The sequence below is a fragment of the Argiope bruennichi genome, chromosome 5 (genome assembly GCF_947563725.1).
Source record: "Argiope bruennichi chromosome 5, qqArgBrue1.1, whole genome shotgun sequence".
NCBI lineage: Eukaryota > Metazoa > Arthropoda > Arachnida > Araneae > Araneidae > Argiope > Argiope bruennichi.
The window spans coordinates 16,527,759-16,548,020 of NC_079155.1; the positions used below are offsets into that span (position 1 = coordinate 16,527,759).

General features: G+C 29.3%; 1 protein-coding gene across 2 annotated transcripts in view; it reads left to right on the top strand.

Moving 5' to 3' along the window:
- Positions 1-20,262, top strand: part of LOC129968824 (lachesin-like) — a 443,340-nt gene that overhangs the window by 384,020 nt on the left and 39,058 nt on the right. For both annotated transcript variants that reach the window (XM_056083097.1, XM_056083096.1), the window contains exon 4: positions 14,026-14,181. In XM_056083097.1, coding sequence (XP_055939072.1) covers positions 14,026-14,181 — 156 coding nt within the window. The remainder of the gene's footprint in view (positions 1-14,025; positions 14,182-20,262) is intronic.

The following is a 20,262-nucleotide window of genomic DNA, read 5'->3' on the forward strand; positions in this document are numbered from 1 at the left end:
ATGAATCGTTTAAAATAATCGGTCGAAAACAGGTTTCAAAAATCTACTTAAAAAACGATGTACTTAAAACTGTAAGCATATACAAAAAATATATAACTAACATAAATACAATTTAATTACAAAAGCATGCAATTAACCAAAAAATAATTTAAATCATTGAAAACCGGTTAAAAAAAACAGCTTAAAAAACGATGTACTTAAAATTATAAGCATATACAAAAAATATATTACTAACATAAATACAATTTACTAACAAAAGCATGCAACTAACCTAAAAATAATTTAAATCATCCGTTGGTTGCCATGTCAACAATCAGAACACAATGCGCATGCGTGAATTTTCTTCGCTAGTTACGTTAACGCAAATACGTGAATTTTTCTACGCCAGTTGGGGTAACGCTATGCTGATTAGACATTTTTAATTTCCTTTATTCTGTGTTATTTTAATTCAAAAGTACTTCAGAATGAATCTGAAATATAGATTAATTAACAATGTTTAATTTTAAATGCATAAAACATTAAGAAAATAAACAGAATCGTTTGAAATAATCCGCGTAAAAATATTAACCCTAGCCTCATTACTGTTGGGAGAAAAAAAACTGAATCCTTACTCATTTGGCGGTGGGGAAAATGGAAGATTTTTTTGGCGAGAAAGTTAGTTTTTAATTAATAATTAAAATTTCAAAAAAAGGGACCCCAGGTGCACATTCCCGACCTCTAAGGTATACATGTACCAAATTTGATAGCTGTATGTCAAATGACCTTGCCTGTAGAGGGCCAACACACACACACACACACATTGAGCTTTATTATAAGTATATAGATTTATATTTTCTCAAATAGCTATGGATAAATTCATTATAATTAAGATTATTCAAAATAACATGAAAGAAAATCTTTTCGGTTATGATTGTAAGAGATGCATTAAAGCCGGAGGGGTAATGAAATCCTTTTAAAAAATTCCATTCAACACTTGACCAACCCTAACTCAGAATGCAAGATTTTAAAGATATTTTGGTTATAACATCTATAAGAAATTCTCCAAATAAGAGATGGAAAACAGGATAATGGAAACATCACAAAATGAAAGCGATATTAATAGGACATAGGAACAACGTGATTATGACTTAAATGAATTGGAAAACTGCATCACCACCAGAAGGAATAGTTCCCCAATAACTTACTTGTTTACCCTTTAATTTTCTTCATTTATCATTTAATGTTAATCAATTATCAATTAATTTTATCACTTAATTTATTATTTTTGCTCGTATAACTTTCTATTATTTTTCTTCCCCAGATAAAATTGTGGATCTAGGGTAAGATCACGGTAATCTTGCAAGGCATTATTGAACATTGGTTTTGAAATACAAATCTTAGGTGTGAATCTGATATTTTTGCTTAATCTAAAAAATCTAATACGTATTTTGTACGGCTTTTTTCCGCCCTGATAAGAACAAAAATTTAACTCGGAACTGCAACTATAGTCTCAAAATCAAGCTCTAACTTTCAATTAACTAATTGTGCTGATCCCTGGAGGTCACCTAAAAAAGAAAATGAGATGCTTCCGGTATGGTGGTTGGATCTCGTCACCCTGGAGGGTGCACAAAAAGGTGGCCGATCTGGCTTCTCCCATCGATGACGGGACGTACTTCCTTCGGGAAAGGTACCATGGCCGGTGATGGCCCTTAGGACTCAACCACAGTTCCCGCCAGTGTTGCTGTTGAGGCATTCCGGTCATTCAGTTTTCTTTATCCGTGGGCCTTCGGGTGGGTCGGAGAGTCAGTGATATGACTTAACTAATGTGCTGCCATGCTTGCAAAAGTACGGACTGACAGATTCTCAACCATTCGACAGATTTGATAAAAAAAATGATTAGAATCAACGTTTTAAGAGCTAAACATGTGCACTAATTTGTTTTCATCTACCTCTTTAAGATTTGAAGTAAGTGATTTCATTTATATCTGAAAACCTAGGCAACAGACTTATTTTGAGATGATGATAGAAATCTACAACTTTGAGTCAAAATTCATGCGTCAAATTGCGTTTAAAATTCATGCGTCAAACTTCAATGTCTAGATGTCTAGTTCAAAGCGTATCGTGAGTCATCACGTTCGCAGACAGACAGAAAAATGAGTTTTTCGAACTCAGAGAAGTCTGAAACATAGAGATTCATGTAAATCTCGAATATGAATGCTCTGTAGATAAAAATACTCTCTCTGTATTTTGCATATATAGTAAAAATGGATATCGACGTCCATACGTCATCAATAGATCCATTTCTCTCTACCACATCAAGTATTGATAGTTTTTTTCATGATTTTGTTTGCTCAAGTAACGCTATAGAAAAATATGTTATTTTTGGAACAATATACCGTCTGTACTTAATATATATATATATATATATATATATATATATATATATATATATATATATATATATATATATATATATATATATATATATATATATATATATATGACATTAAACAGTTATATTAGAATAAAATTTTTAATTGAACTTATTTCATATTGCAAAGCAATTCGTTTTTCAACTAGAACGGACATGCGCGAAATACATGTAAAAAGTGAGCATCTGAACCATAAGCAAATGAATTGTGATTGAAGTTAAGCAAATAATTCTTGGTTAATGCGATCCCCCAGACCATTTGCGTTCGCTTGAGTTTCTTACTGAGATCAATTAGAAGTGATTTATTTACTTAAATATTAATAATTAATACTTAACTATCGTCGGAATCAACAAAATATGGGATACTATTTCCCATTGTTAAAAGTAGAGAACACTGCTTCAAATCCTTCAGATCGACATGTCGACTATTCGCAGGTTTCTCTCTGCTTTTTTGTTTTGATTAAAATCAAAATTATAAATATTTTATAAATAACAAAAGTTTAGTATAAAAACATAGAATAATCAGTGATCTCCCTTTAGAAAAAGTCATTCAATTACTGTAATAGGGGAAATGAATCTAAACAAGTGGCGTTTCTTTTTTGTTAATGATCCTTACAAAATACATTTTTTGCAATGAAAAAGATTTTCAATTAATTTATACAATTTTTGTAACAATGTGGGAATAAAGCGATATGGACAAAAATAAATATATTTTATATATCTTACTATAAAGATTAAAACTCTGTAGATAAAAAAAAGGATATGATGCTGGATTATTGGATATGAGGCTGGATGCTGCAATATTTGCTCCTAATAAAAGGAGAGCAAAAGTTTTATTAAAGAATTTTTTTTTAAATTTTCAGGCGTATCCTTTCTTTATATATGTCTAGGATTAAGAATATCTTAAATTTAACCGAACATCTTCCCATACAAAATCCCGCTTCTCTTACAAATATAGTTTTCTTTAATTCCCTCAGCTTTTGTCTTTTATATCCTCACCTGAAATTTAAACTTAACTAACCCAGAATTAAATATGCACCAGCTTAATTTGCCTTTCCTTTCCTGTATGAAAGATATTATGCATTATTTTGTGAAGACCTCTTAAATTCCGTCAAGGGATTAACCAAGATACTTTACTGAAGCTATTCGCTAAACAAAAGCTTATCATTAGTTAGCATATGTTTACACTAAATAGGTTATCTAACAAGTCGAGATTAAGTAATGTTTAAGATAACATTGCATGTTACTAGAAAAAGAAGTAACGAAAAAAAAAATGTTGAGATTTTTTTTTCTGTGTGACAGAGTTTTTATTTTTATTGGTGAAGATAACATTATTTATATCGCATGTGATTAAGTATTTTAAAGAAGCTGCAAGGTTTCTTGATAAGATACACCACTTAATTTTTCCAATTTATTGATTGAATAAGAAGCAGAATGCTTAATATCGATTTGTCTTTTGACAAGCTTAGAAACTATGATATATGATAACAAAGGTAAATTTAAACAAGAAGATGATTTTTTTTTCTTGGGACAACTTTTATTGTTAAGAAATCGTCTGTGGTTAATCTCAAAATTTATGTCTGCTTTATCGCTTAAAAGCGGCGGATTTTTGCTACGAGAAAGTTCCAACGCTATGAACACTAAAACAAATGAGAAATTTGATATATTAGAAGAGTGTCTCATTTTGAAATGATACACTCTTCTAATACACACACTATTTTCAAATTCTAGAAGATTGATTGATTTACAAGGGGAGGGCATGAGGTTGAAAGTTGAGTTCTGGATGATATTTTGTATATAGGAAATATGCATTTAAAATGAATTTATGAATTATTTAAAATGAATGAATTTATGAAAACATTAAAGGACATTGGCCAGCCAATTTCGAGAAAATAGTCCTCAAACTTTCAGTATAGCTTATATACTAACAAAGAATCTCCGATGACGAGTCCCGAATGAATAAAGCGACGGTTTAACATTCACGAGTCCCGAGTTCTATCCAGGACTAAAACCTTTTTGCTTTTTTTTCACACTTGTTTCCGTTTTAAATTATTTCAAATTAATTTAACAATTAGAAAAAGTTTAATCGATATGTTTTTCATTTTTTATGAGAAAATAAATATTTACTCCCCCGATTTTTGGATTACAATTTAATTTTAGAAGAAAAAAATTATAAATAGGAATGCGATTTTTTAAATATACAGAATTACTAAAATTAAGTTAACAATTTAAAGATGCATTAAATTAATATGATATTCATTTTTGTATGGAAAAATAAATTTATTTACTCTTAATACCTGGATTATAACTGAGATTTTGAGAACATTATTTTTGATTGATAAGAGTTAATAATTAAAACTGTCTGTAATTTTATTGAAATAATTTTTAAAAAGAAAAATACGTTGATATCTTTAATTTATTTTATAAAAAATTATAATTCATGTATTAAGAGAAAATAAATTTATTTTTTGCATACAAAAATTAAAATTATATTAATTGAAACCATCGTTAAATTGTTATTTTAATTTAAGCAATTCTAAATATTTAAAAAACGCATTCATATTTATAATTATTTTTCTCCTAAAATTAAATTATAGTCCAAGAATCGGGGTAGTAAATATTTATTTTCGCATAAAAAAATGAAAAATATATCGATTAAACTTTTTATAATTGTTAAATTAATTTGAAATAATTTAAAACGGAAACAAGTGGAAAAAAAAGCCCTGGACCGAACTAAGTTCTCGTGATTACTAAGTTGGCGCTTTATCCACTATATCATTCGGGACTCGTCAACAGAGACTCTTTGTTAGTATATAAGCTATACTGAAAGTTTGAGGGCCATTTTCTCGAAATTCGCAGGCCATTGCGCTTTAATGCTTTTAGGAATGAACATTCTAAATGCATACTTTCTTTATACTACATCTCATCCCGAACTCAATGTTTCATCCCATGCCCTCTCTTTGTTAGTTTATTTAATAACATTGTGTTTCAAAGTTTTTCTATAGCCATAACGATAGACATGATAAATTGAAATTTAGGGAGCAAGAGGTGGACGCGCTAGCCAATCACTCACAATCTTAATCTTCCAAATCACCATCGAAATGGATGACTGAATATTTGGCTGGTATTTTCTAACATAAGGATCGTACAGAATTATTGATACCTGTAGTTCATCGAGAGTAAGCAGATTTCATATAACAGCGAATTACAGAAAAATGGATAACAAAAGTCTATGAGCTATGTAAAGAGCCTAGAAAGCGGTACCGAATGGTGAACGATTGAGGATAGCGGCTATTCCATCAAGGCCAGTGAAAGTATAAACAGCAAAGATAGGAAATGGCTATCTCTGTTAGAGATGTATGTTACAGTATGGCTTATGTGGGAAGTGAGGATGGGGTTTGATAGGTGGTAATCGTAGAGTATCAGAGTGCAGAGACGAACTATGATTCACTAATTAACGAAATTCATCGTGAACAGGAGACTGCAGCCAAATATGTGACAGAACGATCCTTCTCTTGCATCAGCAAATGTAGATACTTAATCGAGTATGCCTACGGCATCATAAAATTTGTTGAGCTGCAAAGTGCGACATGCAATGTAATAAGGAATTGCAAGCTATGATGCTCATATTATCAATAGATGGTGCACAAATTCAGCCATGGAATGATTGATCATTGCTGACTCCTAAATTCTCAACTAAACGACAGAAGTGAAAGACATAAAAATGCAGTATGTCGAATTAATGACGCAATCAGATTAAAAAAAAATTCCTACCCATGACTACTGCTCTGCTATTCATTTCCGTATTTCAATTCAAGTAGAAAATGCCTATTCTGCCAAATTTTTCAAAGAATGTTCCAGTGGAATAACATACAATAACAGCTACGGTTTTAACTAAGACAGAGCACTCAGCTTTCAGGAATATAGAGATATACACTCTATGAATATATACATATTCCATATTGATTTTTAGGGAACTGGATACATTTTTATAGCATATATATAAGAAAGCAAAACCGATAGTTCTTTCGATGAAAATAGCACAAGAGTGTTAAGAGTTTTCTCGTGTTATTCAATATAGCCTAGTTCTGCGCTTTTAATTCAATTAAGAATTACAAATATCCATTTTTGCACTCTTCACTTTGACTAAATGAGTTAAACATTTTGTGCATCTCTATAGGTTTAACAATATTATCGCATGCCATAGACCTTACACGTCTGACTCAGAGAACTAACTTGAAGCGTTGTTAAGAGTTTTCGCATTTAAAAATCAGTTTCTCTGTTTGCATTCGAATAGAAAGACCGAACGGCAATCAAAATGTTGGTAAATTTGGTCTAAAATTACATATTGTACTTTTATCTTAGATTTAAAAATGAAATAAAAAAGAATTTTAACCATTTGACTCGTAACGAATAAGCAGAAAGAACGACAGGTAGACTTTTCTTACACATATTTTAAGCAAAGAATATTCATGCAGGAATTAAATAAAAATGTCATCCATCCATAATTGCACTAAATTTTGAAATATTTTATGCACGAGGCTGACCCAATAATTTAAAGCATGACGTAATAGCCGAATAATTGAAACATTCATGCACTAATATTACAATCCAATCGAAATTGCCTTTTCTTGCCTTTCATCCAAACTAAATTTTTAATATCAGATTCAAATGCGAAATATAAATAACACGGTTTCTATGGTTGTTACTTTATCGCACTTCATATTCCCCCGGGAGGCACCTCGAAATGAGGATGAGATACTTCCGGCATGGTGGCTGGGTCTCGCCACCCTGGAGGGTACACAAATAGGTGGTGGATCTGACTCCTCCCATCGATGATGGGTTGTACCGTGGCCCTTAGGACTCATCCACAGTTCCCGCCAGTGTTGCTGTTGCGGCGGTCCGGTCATTCAGCCTTATGGTTTAAATCCGTGTGCCTTCGTGGAGGGTCGGACAGTCGGTTGACTTACCTTACTTCATATGTGAGCTGTTAAGCCCAAAAATAAGCAAAAAATCGAAATTCTAAATCTACAAGAAGATTTAAAAAATGAAAATATATAAATCCGAGGTCAAAAAATTTGATAATTCTTGTTATGTGTAGTGCGAAAATATAATTACCTCGCCGTATCTAAGTGTCCGAAGTAATCTGAATGGCTGTCATCTAACAGTAAAAGGCAGGACACTGAGGGTGAATCCTAAGGGCCAGAATTGTCAATAGTACAGTATCACTCATTGGAGGTACATTGAGTCATAAGTAGAGATAATTCTACCCATCAATACTAATTTACCCATCGAGAAAGCGAAAGCCTGTTTATTTACTGGGAAATATTCCATTCATTTCTGATGACCCTACCCTCATTGTAGGAAGGAAGAGGAAGTAGAATTAAGTAAAATTAAAAATAATATATTCATTAATGAAAAAATTAAAGAAATCAAGATGATAATCAAATTGTACCTCAAGAGTAACCGAAACATTTGATACAAATTCTTACTTTTCTTTTACTTGATCATTATAAAATGAAACTAGTGAAATTTCTAGACGTTGAAAGAATTTAGTATAGTGTATGGTAATTAAATTACAAGGATAATCATCTTTTTAATGTGGTATAATCCAAAGCAATTTCATATTAAGCCTATATATGCATCCAGAATTTATTGTGAAAATTCTGAGAAATAATGACTAGTTGTACAATATCTCTACAAAATTGATGAATCTTCAAACATTACAAGTTGTGAATTTAGTAAAGGATTATCAGTGAAACTCTAAGCCGTTGAAAAAATTTATTGTAGTATAAGATAATTCAATTATAAGGATAATCAATTTTTTATGTGATATAATCCAAAGGATTTTTATGCTTATATATGTCCAAAAATAATTTTGGAAATACTGAGAAATAATGACTAGCTGTGCAATATCTCTACAAAAGTGAATGAATTTTCTTACATTCGAACAGGTTGCTTAGTAAATAATATCAATTTTTCCAAGAATCCTTCTTTATTTGTTCCAAAATAATGCTGATATTCATCTCCAATAAGAAGGCGAGTTAAAAGTAAATACTACACTATATGACTAATTTCGATAATTTCGCAAAAGTCAATTGCTTTGTATTAATGCAATTCTTATGTTGCTCCACTAATTGCTGTACGTTTCGTACTTTTCTTCCTCTCAGCAAATACACTTGACTGTCTTAAGTTGAAATTCAGTTGCCAATTCATGTCAATCAAACCTGAAATGTAAGTAACAAATACCATTAAGTAAGTGTAATAGTTTAATTAGAGAAGTGTAAAATATAAAATAAGTAAGTAAGTAAGTAATATAATTAAGTGTATAAGTGAGAAATATAATTTATAAATGTATATTTTATTTTCCATTCATCTCATTATATTTTTTTATTTTAATATTTAAATATACTTGGTTTCAAAATAGTTACAAACAAATTCCGTATCTGAAAAACCATTTTCAGACTTTTCGCAAAAAAATGAATCTCTTCTAATAAAAATTTTTCTGAAATTTTAACTTTTTATACAAAATAAAATTATTGTAATTATAAATTAAGTGTCCAAAATTTTTCTAGGCTCATTAATAATGCCTTTGATTGCTTTAATTCAAAATAATTGATGCAAATTCTTTGAACAACATTTATTTTATGTCTAGACAGAGGAACAAAGAAATAGAAAAGTTTGTGTTAGAAATATAAAAAAAGAAATTTGGCATCGGCTAAATCTCGTTCACCTCTAAACTTTTGAAAGTCTCGTTTTCGTTCAAAAGTTTTGAACAAAAGGCCATCGAACAAAATTCTTAATTGCTTGATAAGAATTTAAGAAATTTTCCAGATTATCAGTTCTGGTTTTTGATGCGCTGTTAATCACTTTTCAATATAAAACGATAACTTAAACTTTCAAACATCTTTTCTGAAATAACGTGTATTAAAACATACATGTTAAAACAGGAATATTTTTAAATCAAACTTAATTTTTATATAATATGCATAGAAAGAGTTCAATTTAAATGTTAAACTAAATAATTACGTTCAGTGGTTTGAGTTTTTTTTTTTTTTTTTTTTTTGAAGGGGGGTTTAGTTTTAAAATGAAACATCTGAACCTTATGGTAGCTTTTAAGAAATTCAGCTTTTATTCTTACAGAACCTGAGAAACCGAATTCGACAGGCAAACCCTATTTTAAATTTTTGTAAAATATGGTTTTTTTTTGGCGAAAATATTTAGATGCAAATCATTTACTGATTACATATGAATATTTTTCAATCTTTCCGGTATATGAATTGGTCATTCAAAGAAAAAAAAATCATGAATGAACTTAGTTTAACCTGTTATTCGAAGCAATCTGCTGTATTACAGTATTCATTTCACAGTTCAACTATCATTACGTTTATTTTTGAACTTACACTCAAGTTTTACCATGATGAAATTAACTCCAAGATGACGCTATATGACCTTATCAGCATGAAAAGAAAAAGGCTCTTATAGTTAGTAATAAAAAAAAATTGGGTGGAATCTTGCTTTATTTCAGGAAAGACACTTACATAAATAAACTTAAAAAGCAAGATCTTATAAAATTTAATCTTATAAAACTTGATCCAAATCGTTAGAGTCGTCTCCGAGATGCACGAAATCAATTTATATATATTATTTATATATATACAAGAATTGCTCTTTTAAAGTTATAATTTTTTTATCCATAATCTATTCATAATAGTCAAAATCTTGATTTTTCATGAGTTAAAACATATTTTAAATAAATGCAAGTTGCCAAATGTAATTTTGGCTAAATAGCTAGTTCCATAGAAACTAATTTCTAAAAATATTCCCATTTTATTTGAGTCAATAAATATAAATCTGAAAAAATAGGGATTTATAAATTATTAAATTACCTCTTTCAGTCATATTTAGCATATTTCAGACATACTAACTTTATAAATCAAAGAAAAAAATTCCATACTTCTGTTAACAAAATTGGCCAGACTACTAAATCTTGAATTTCATTATTTTGGACGAATCAGATGTCTCGTTGAAAGTATGGGGGTGTGGGTGGGGAGTATTCATAAATTTTCTTCAAGGTATCGCTGTAAAAACGTTTGGTCTAAAATAAAGACATTCAAAACTTCTTAACATGGACAATTTTGATTTCAAAAGAATTACACTTTATTAATTGATAATTTTAATGTGTCAATAACATTTTTAAGTATGGCTAAATAAAAGACAGACAATATAAAATCGAAATTCTTTCAAAAGTATTTTAACAACATCAAACTGTAGAGGGACAAGACTCTTTACAACTTCATTGTGAGGTAGATGAAAATAATAGACGAGTTTCAGGAACAGCTATTTAATTATTTTCTAAGTTTCACATTTCAGAAGACAAAATAAACACGAACACGAAAATACACGGCACTCACTTAGAATAAAATCTAATAATAACCTCCAAGAAGGATCATAGGAAATACACTTTGATGTTAATAAGGTAACGTCATCCGTTATATCAAAAGTGAAGATAATAGAGTTATGTAACAGCTACGAAATATAATTCTTTAACAGTTTAGAAATTAACTATTGATGCATGATTAAAGAGATTCAACCCTTCTTGTAAACACGAAAGCAGCTTTTAATTTCTCCTTCGTTGTACCAAACAGACATTCGAATAATATCCTGGTGAGTGATATAAGTCGTAATTTGAGGAGAGGCATGCCAATTCAGATATAATTCTTATCATCTGACCACAACTCAAAAGTTTTTATGCATTTTTGGACTAATAGAAATAAAAAACAGAAATATAAATAAATTTAGATTATATTTATATACATAAGTACTACAAGAATAAGCTTTTAAGTGCAAAACCTAATATTTTTGGAGTAGAAAAAACATGTATTTACTTTATTTTGTTTATAAGAAATAAATGAAATAAAATAACGAATTATGACATCATCCTGATTTATTTGAATCCCTTGCAAGTTGAATTGATTTTGCTGTCAAACTTCATAAAGCCTGAAATCAATAAGCATATCCCTGAAGTCTCTCATTTCCAGAGTTTTAGTATATATAAAGCCAGTAATGCTCGAAAAATCACCCCTTTTGTGGAATATTTATGCCTTGTCTGGTTTGTCTAACATATTTAGTTAGAATACGAAATTACAATGGAATTTTTGTTGACAGCGTATTTTCCCCAGACGTTGTTACAGTGTCTAGACTTGATCATTGGTAGATATATACTTTGAAAATGACAATCTTGAAGTAAAAGTAAAAAGTATATTGATTTTTTTTTTTTTTTTTTTGAGAAAGACAAGAAAATTATAATATTGAGTTTTTGAAGGCTGAAAATAGAAATTTAGTAGTATTTTATATATTCTATCTGAAGGATGAAGATTATTCATTTATCATCGACAGTTATTTTAAATTACAGAAATATTTTAGTTTGATTTTTTTTAATTTAAAATAAATACAGTTTTATTGCATTTATCGAAACGGATTTGACCCAATATTTCTACAACGTTTCAATTTTGGCTCATATATTTGATATTGAATCTCCTAAGGAGTGAAGTTTTTACACCACGAACACAGTCTCAGAGACAGAATCAATTGAATCACTTCAGGCTTTCAAGTTTATATCGATTCCCACAGGTCATGGAATTTTCAGAAAGAATCCCTGGTCTCGCCTCCTAATAGAGATAGAATCAAAAATTTTGTATTTTCCTGAACTATCGTCAACTTTGACACCAATATAAAGAGGTGGCAGGGCATTGATCTAACATCGATTAAAAATAGCAATAGTTCTCTATTCTTTGTCATGAAATTACTTAAGGAAAAGGTATTACAGATTCGTAAGGTTTACCTGATCTCTTATCAAAAATGGTAGGAAGAATTAAACTAATTTAATTTATTAATATTTTATTTAAAATATTGAGAAATGACATTACAACACACTTTACTCTTCCAAGTATATGTGTGGCAAATCGGAACAATGATTCCAAAATCACTTCATTTTTATTAGAATCTCGCTGCCTTTTGTGTCATTAAAAATGGTGTAAGTTTTCTTGCAATAAAGAAATTTACTTTTATAAGTTACACAAATACCATTTTTAAGAAATTTATAAATTTCGCTAAAGATGTCAAAGCAATTATTATATAATTTTTATTATAAAAGCAATTTTTAAAAATTATAAATAGTGCACAAAATATTTTTGTAGCAATATTTATTGGTAATTATTGCGGTAAAAATCTCCCAATATTTTCGAGACACTACACTTGATACTATGAAGCCTTTCCAAAATCCCTGTTAAATTTAAAGTTACTAAAATTTCAAAAAAATACCATTCCGAGGTGTTCATTTCCACGTTACGAAATACACATTTGGTTGCTATAAGTGAAACAGTCTATCCTATATAGCACAAGAACATAAACAACATATCTATTCTTCTTCATTATTTGTAGATATTAATGAAAATAAAAAAATACTGGTAGTAACAAGATATTAAAGTATCTTCCAATAATTCAGTAAAAAATATAATAAGCACTTTTTCTCTTCTATAATGTGTGCTTTATTAGAAAACTTTGAAATATCACCCACGTGTGATATAAAAGACAAAATGTTAACATTTGAAACTTCTCAATCATCTTCAAACCTACTCTTCAAAGAGGGAATATACTTCAAAGAGACCTACACTTCAAAGAGGGAATTGACTTGCCTTACTCATTTCAATTTATCGAGTTTAAATAATTTTTCCTACAATAATAACTTTTTACAGAAAAAATATCCGAGTCTGAAACCCTAAATAGAGATATTTGCATAAAATCTTGTGTTTCCTTAAATCTTCAGTTTTATTGTAAAAATTGCAGAAACCATTACCAAGTCACCAAACTGTCACCAAGATAGTGAATCATTGACTAAAATCCATAGGATAATTAAATTTATGTGTGAAGATAGAGATATTTTCTTGCATCCCTAGCTTTCGACATCAAGTGTGATATACACAAAAACTAAGGGGGAAGGAAACACCACAGTTTCTTCGCATTCATAAACATCATTCTAATAGAGATTTTCATTGTAACAATTTACCGAATTATTTTATATTAGATTTTTTTTTACTACATCCTCGTCTATTATGTTTTGATAACGAGTGCAATAATCACAGAATTCATGAGTTCCGTTTTAATATATAATATCTTTCTGCATATTATTACTCAAGATAATTTTTATAAAATCGTGGTAAACGGGTTAATATTATTATTATTTCTTATGTATTTGCAAATTTTGTGCATATTTTTTTTTATTTCTGTAAATATTCGGCTATTTAATAAAATTCTCATAACATGCCCATCAAACCGTTCAGTGGCCAGAATAGTTACGGATATGGGAGGTATGAGACAGCGCTCTGTGAATCATTGACTGGCATTTATTCAGTATCCATTAAAAGCATATGTAAACATTTCATTTGCAAGATGATACTGACTTTGTAGAAAATAATTATTACAAATTTGTAAAAATATTTATAATAATTAATAAAAAAATTAAGATTAAAATGAAAACACTATCCTTTGAGTAACAAATAAAATTGAATTTTTAAAAACATTTTTTTAATTTAAGTTTTTTATTTCACTTTCAGTTCCTCCGAAAATTGACGAAGAGAACACCAGTTCTGACACCGATGTCCGCGAGGGTGGAGACGTTAGCCTGCGATGCAGCGCGACGGGATCTCCTACCCCAAAGATCAAATGGAGAAGGGAGGACCAGAAAGATATACCTGCCGGCCTCAAATTGGGTATGTAGAAAATGTCCACAATTATTTTTAGCAAAATTATTATTTGCTTAAATGAAAAATTTGAAATTGTATACCAAGTTCCTAGCACATATCCACTTAATAATGTCACTCATAACTTGTGGTGAAAATAAATTGTAACTAGACAATATGCAATTGAAGTTTTTGTTTGGTAATAATAATTTTTTAAATATCAAAAGTTTATGATTCTCTGGATTAAAATTATTTCCATGCAAAAAATAAAAATGCAATCTTTTTTAGAAAACATTATTTATTTTATTGTGCTCATTTGTATGATATTATTTTATCACCGTTTTTAAATTTTTATAAAAATAATACGAAGTACTCATATTTAGTTTAAAAGAAATATAAATGAACATGCTATAAAGATTAACTGAACTTGCAACTGCAAATTTATTTTAAAAAAATTAAATTTATTAATTTTTTGCCATTGTATAGTGAAAGCCGATACCACAATTTAAAATATTACTAAGCATTTTAACGGCAGCATTTAATACTAAGCATTTTAATAACTAAACATTTTATTAACCAGTTTTATAAAATTTTATTGAAGAAAGGAGCATGGAAATAAATTAGCAACCATGAAAAGCAAATTTCTCAATTAAAAGGATGTAAAAGAAATTTTTCTGTGCTAATGTGTTTCGAAATCAATGAAGAAAGAATGTCACAATTTTAAATAATTTCTAATTAACTGAAATGCAATTAAATTTTGAAAACCTTTCCTTAGTTAAAATATATTACATAAGTAATAACTAAGAGACAAGCATGGTAGCTCCATTGTTATCTATGTACCTTGTAAAGCAATTTCAGCGATTTTAGAATTACACTAGCTATACATTGTAAGGAGTGAGCCAGTATTAAAACACTGTAATGTATCCGATATATATATATATATATATATATATTACTAATTGGTTGTCAGTCTAATTTTCCCATTTATTCAATTTGATGCTATATGATGATAATTATAGAAATATTCACTCGAGTAAAAATACTTAATAGTCACTACTTTCGTTTAAAGTCAGGCTCATGTTAAAAATATTTAAATAAACTTGAGTTTTCTTTATTTTCTTTCTTAGTATACTAGTATAATTAATAAAATCCTATTAGTATTTTGGAAATGTGTCTTATTTCGTCGATTATTTCTTTTAAAATTAGATGTAGATATATAATTATATTCTAAAGATCCACTGCTTTTATATCATTCCAAATTTTAAAAGTATACCCATTGCCCTTATGAGAAATCGGTCATTAGTATAAGTCCAAATAATAATAATAAAAATAATGATTTTTACATGTAGTTATATAGAGGAAAATGACGAAATAATGATAAATAATATGGGGAAATATTATAATTTACTTATATTTTCTTCTCCATTATGACGCTAGAAAAGTGGCAAATGTTGAGCGTCATTCATTATTTTAAAATGTTCTCTCTTTTTGTTTATTATGGTATCAGCTGTTTAAATACTCTATAAAATGTATTTTATCAAAATCGTTTTTAACTTATAGCTGAAGATATCTTGAAAGGCAAATAGAATAGCTGAAATTTTTTCACCGTACAATTTTCCAAATTATCACAATATTTCTTAATCATGACTATAATATTCATACATTATCTTATGGATGAATTACAGGAGTTTGATGTATATGTTTATGCATACATACTAAAGGCTGTCGTAAAACAAGCAATATAAAAAAAAATTAAGTCAATAACTACTTTCGCAAGAATTGAACTCGCATTCTTCACCTTCATGTGAATAATACTGAAAACCTTGCATTTTACCGATTGAGCTACTGCATGTGGCGGATTGCATTGCCTGTGATCGAACCTACGTACCACTAGATAAAAGTGATCACTGTCCAGAGGCAGTTAACTGGCTTATGAAGCTAGGGCTACATGCCAGTTGATTTCAGTTTTCTTTACAAACTGCTAAAACTCTATTAAAAGCATTAAAAATTAATTAATATTTGAAAAAACTGTATTAACATCAAGTGTTATCCACTGCAAGTTTTAAAAAAATGTATTTAAACTTGATGAATAAAAAGTATTTTAGTAACGATTGAATATTTGAACAAGATATATAAATATATATAGGGAAAGTGTGAACTTATAGTAGGAATTGAAGAATATGTAGTGATTTTATATATTTTCTTATTTTGCAAAACTAAGATCTAAAAACCAAAATATGATTTTCAGCAAACACCGAATGGCAAGATTATAGAAAATAAAGAATATGAAGAAATCTTTAAGAGCGCACTTCGGCTATTTAAATATTTTGATATACTTTAAATGTTTTGTACGTCATTTTATTCTTTCTTCTTACTTAATGATTCTTATTTGACGAACTTGATAAATGGTTTACACTTGATGATTCTTTAAGTTTGATAAATGAAAGGAATTCGGTCATTAACGGCAATAGCTTCATTTAGGGACTTATTTCCCAAAATATCTAGCGTTGCTTTTGATTCATGCTCTCCTGTGAATTTGGAGACTCTATGCACGAATACAATATGAAGTCTTTCTCAAATAAAGAATATCTTTTTAGTTTTCACAGTGTGATTTCTTAAAGAATAAGAAAAATAGGGATAACCAAAACTGAATTTATCAACCAATTAAAGAAAATTTTACTTTAAACCTACTTAAGGTCTACAAAAAATTTTGAAAAGATGAACGGAGATGAAAATGAAGGAGCTCATTCTTATTCGCTGTTGGGATATTTTAAATGATTTATGATTATCGATAGAACATTCCGATGGTTTCTGTTTTTGTCAATGACTCTATTTCTTTCAAAATTTGTCTAATATTCAGCTGTATGGATATTTTTTATTATCTAATACTTTAATCAATATTATATTTTCAGCGTGAGAAAAAAAATTCCACATATTCATTCACAGGATCAAAATTTTTAAGAAAATTTTCAGAAAGGTACAAATTGTTTCAATGACTTTAAACACTTTTTGGTAATATTCAGCATCTAAAGAATCGATTTCAGAAAATGTTATTTTTTTTTTTTTTAATTTAGGACATTTTACGTAGTTTGTTTGCGATTGTTAAAGTGACAATTTGAAACGATTTCGAAGAGTCAATTCTTTAATGCATTTAACATAATTTATGATAGTAAAAATACTGAAGAAATGCTTTGGACACATTTTAAATCACTTTTCGTATACGAAATGTAGAAAAAGAAAGTACTATTATCGTAAAAAAGTTCGAACTCAAGATTTTAATAAATCTCCGTGTTTCAGACCTTCCTGAACCAGTGAAAATGCGCATCGGATATAAGTGTGAATTTCTGGTGAAACGGTAAATTAAAAATACTTCGAGCTAGACAGATGAAATTAGGTATATGGTCTGCACACAAAAAAGAAATTTCTGTCATTAGAAATTCCTGTTAATTTTGAATAAAATCAATTCAAAGAAAGTATAGTTTTCCAACTCTATGAGATGACATTATAACCAGCAAACGAAAAAAATTACATCCGTAACATTTGTAAGTCATATCACAGACTCTCCGACCCGCCCGAAGTCACACGAATAAAGAAAACTGAATGATCGGACTGCCGCAACAGCAACACTGTTGGGAACTGTGGTTGAGTCCTAAGGGCCATCACCGGCCACGGTACAACCTTTCCCGAAGGAAGTACGTCCCGTCATCAATGGGAAGAGCCAGATCCCCCACCATTTTGTGTACCCTCCAGGGTGGCGAGATCCAACCACCATACCGGAAGCATCTCATCGTCTTTTCGAGATGCCCCCGGGGGTTCCATAAAATTTGTAATAAAAAATTTAGCATTTAGAGTGAATCTGGAACAAATTGTGAACGAAATCCTTTGAGGAGTTGATTTCTTTCTTTCTGTACATTTCAACGCATGGGATTTCTTTCTTTCTGTACATTTCAACGCATGGGCTCAAAAAATAATAATGCAGGATTAATATATTTGTCATGTGCCCTTATGTTTGTAATTATAATTTTATGTGAAATTTTATTTCGAACGATCGAGAAAAATACATTCAAAATATGTTCAATTTTCTTGAATATATATATATTCAGTACTTGCCTTTTATCAAACTCGGTCGATTAATCGCTAAAAAGAAAATCGCCAATGATCACACATTTATAGAGTATGAATCAGCATTCTTCGCCAAATGTATGCAGTTAACAATATGCTAGTGCCGAGTGTTAAAAAAAATAAATAAATACTGCTTATGTGCGAGACTCAGACAATAAAAATCTAAAAATAAAATTCACAGACGTGGCTTAAGACTCACAATTTTATCTGCGGGTGGAGAATTGGATAACATTCTTATAAGAGAATATGATAGAAAGCATTCTTATAAGAGAATATTCGGAATCTTGTTCCCGCTGATCTTTGGCCAATCTAGGTCTTTCTAGGCCAATCTTGGTCAACAAAATGTCCAAATATTCAAACTCTCTCTCGTGGATCCACGTATTCTCCGATGAGAAAAAAGTTTAAAATGTTTTGCAAAAATAACTTTCAAACGAATCAAGATGTTTTTAATAGCTGAAGAATTTTTTCTTCTTTTAGTTCACTTAATTTTTGCTATTTTCTGCATTCGTCCCATGCATTTATTTTTTGGCAACAAACCATATTTTAGCTTCAGAGTATAGTTTGCAATGTTTTGACATACAAAAAGAAACTAAATGATGTGGATCTTACGTATATTACCTTTATTACTTAAATTATCTTTTACTTGGAATATACTTGAATGAACTATTCTAATTTATCAACGAGATGATTATGTGAAGATATAGGGATAATTAGAAACAAAAAAAAATCACTTGTGTTAGTTATTACCTGCAGTTTACCTGGAGGAAGAAACGTGCAACTCCCAATTCTAGGCCTTGAAATGAATTTTAATCCTGTTAAGAAGTCTTATACTTAAGAGCTAATGCCTATAATAACAAAATAAATAAATGTTAAAAATGAATGAAAAACATCCTTTTATTGTAAATTATACAATTTCAGTCTATGTGGGAGCTGAACGATATCAATAATTTGCAATGTTTTTTATTCCTATAATTAAATAATTATAATTTTCTTATTTCATTTTCTATCGTTTCGGATCATTTCCGAGTACTATATTATACATATATACTACTTTTCAAATGCACAAAAATAGTAGCAATTCCAAACCTTAAATATTTTGTGTGGAACATTCTTTGAGCGATATATTAAAAAATAAAATTTCTAGTTTATAAAATTAAAGTTAAAGATAGCTGTCAATTAATTTTTTTTCTGAGAGGATTGATAATATCATTTTATTGCTGACATTTTACTGCAAGTAACGAAATACCATCAAAATCAAAGGGATATTTTTTTGTATATAAATCAGCGTTATGATCTTTTCATGATTCGAAAACAATACAAAATCTCATTAGCTTCTAATGATGCAAATGGGAAACTTGTTTACCTGAAGATAATTTGATTTCTCAATCTTTCCTGTTCCCTTAAAGGAATAATAAGTAATCACAAGCGATTCAATATTCAGAATATTACAAAAAACTTCAAAACATTTGCTAGACTATCATTTTTGGATTGGATGAAAATCAGAAGTAAGTCTTCTATTCCATCGGTCTTTTCTTTCCAAATGTCTAGTCACACGGTATGTCTATCAAATGAAAATATGAATATGCACCTTCAGTAAATAATATAATAACATAATAAATAGATTAAAAAGATGTGGACTTTATTTCAAATGCTTCCTTTACATATTCTATTTATTTTCAAAGATATGATTAAAAAAAGAAATTTCAAAATAATCTATTTACGTTTCAAGACTCCTTCAGGGAGTAAAAAAAATCACTTCTGGAAATTTATATATATATGTATATTTTAGTGGTCCAAAGACAATTTAATCTTGAAAAATAAAATTTGGTTCATTATTTTTACAATGAAATTTTATGTATCTCTGACATTTTGGACTAATATGTTGCAGTCTTTCTTTCTATCCTCCCATGAGTATACGATTTCAATGCCTTAACAGGATAAATAGCTAAACATTGGTATATTTTTATTGGTATATTGGTATGTAATAGC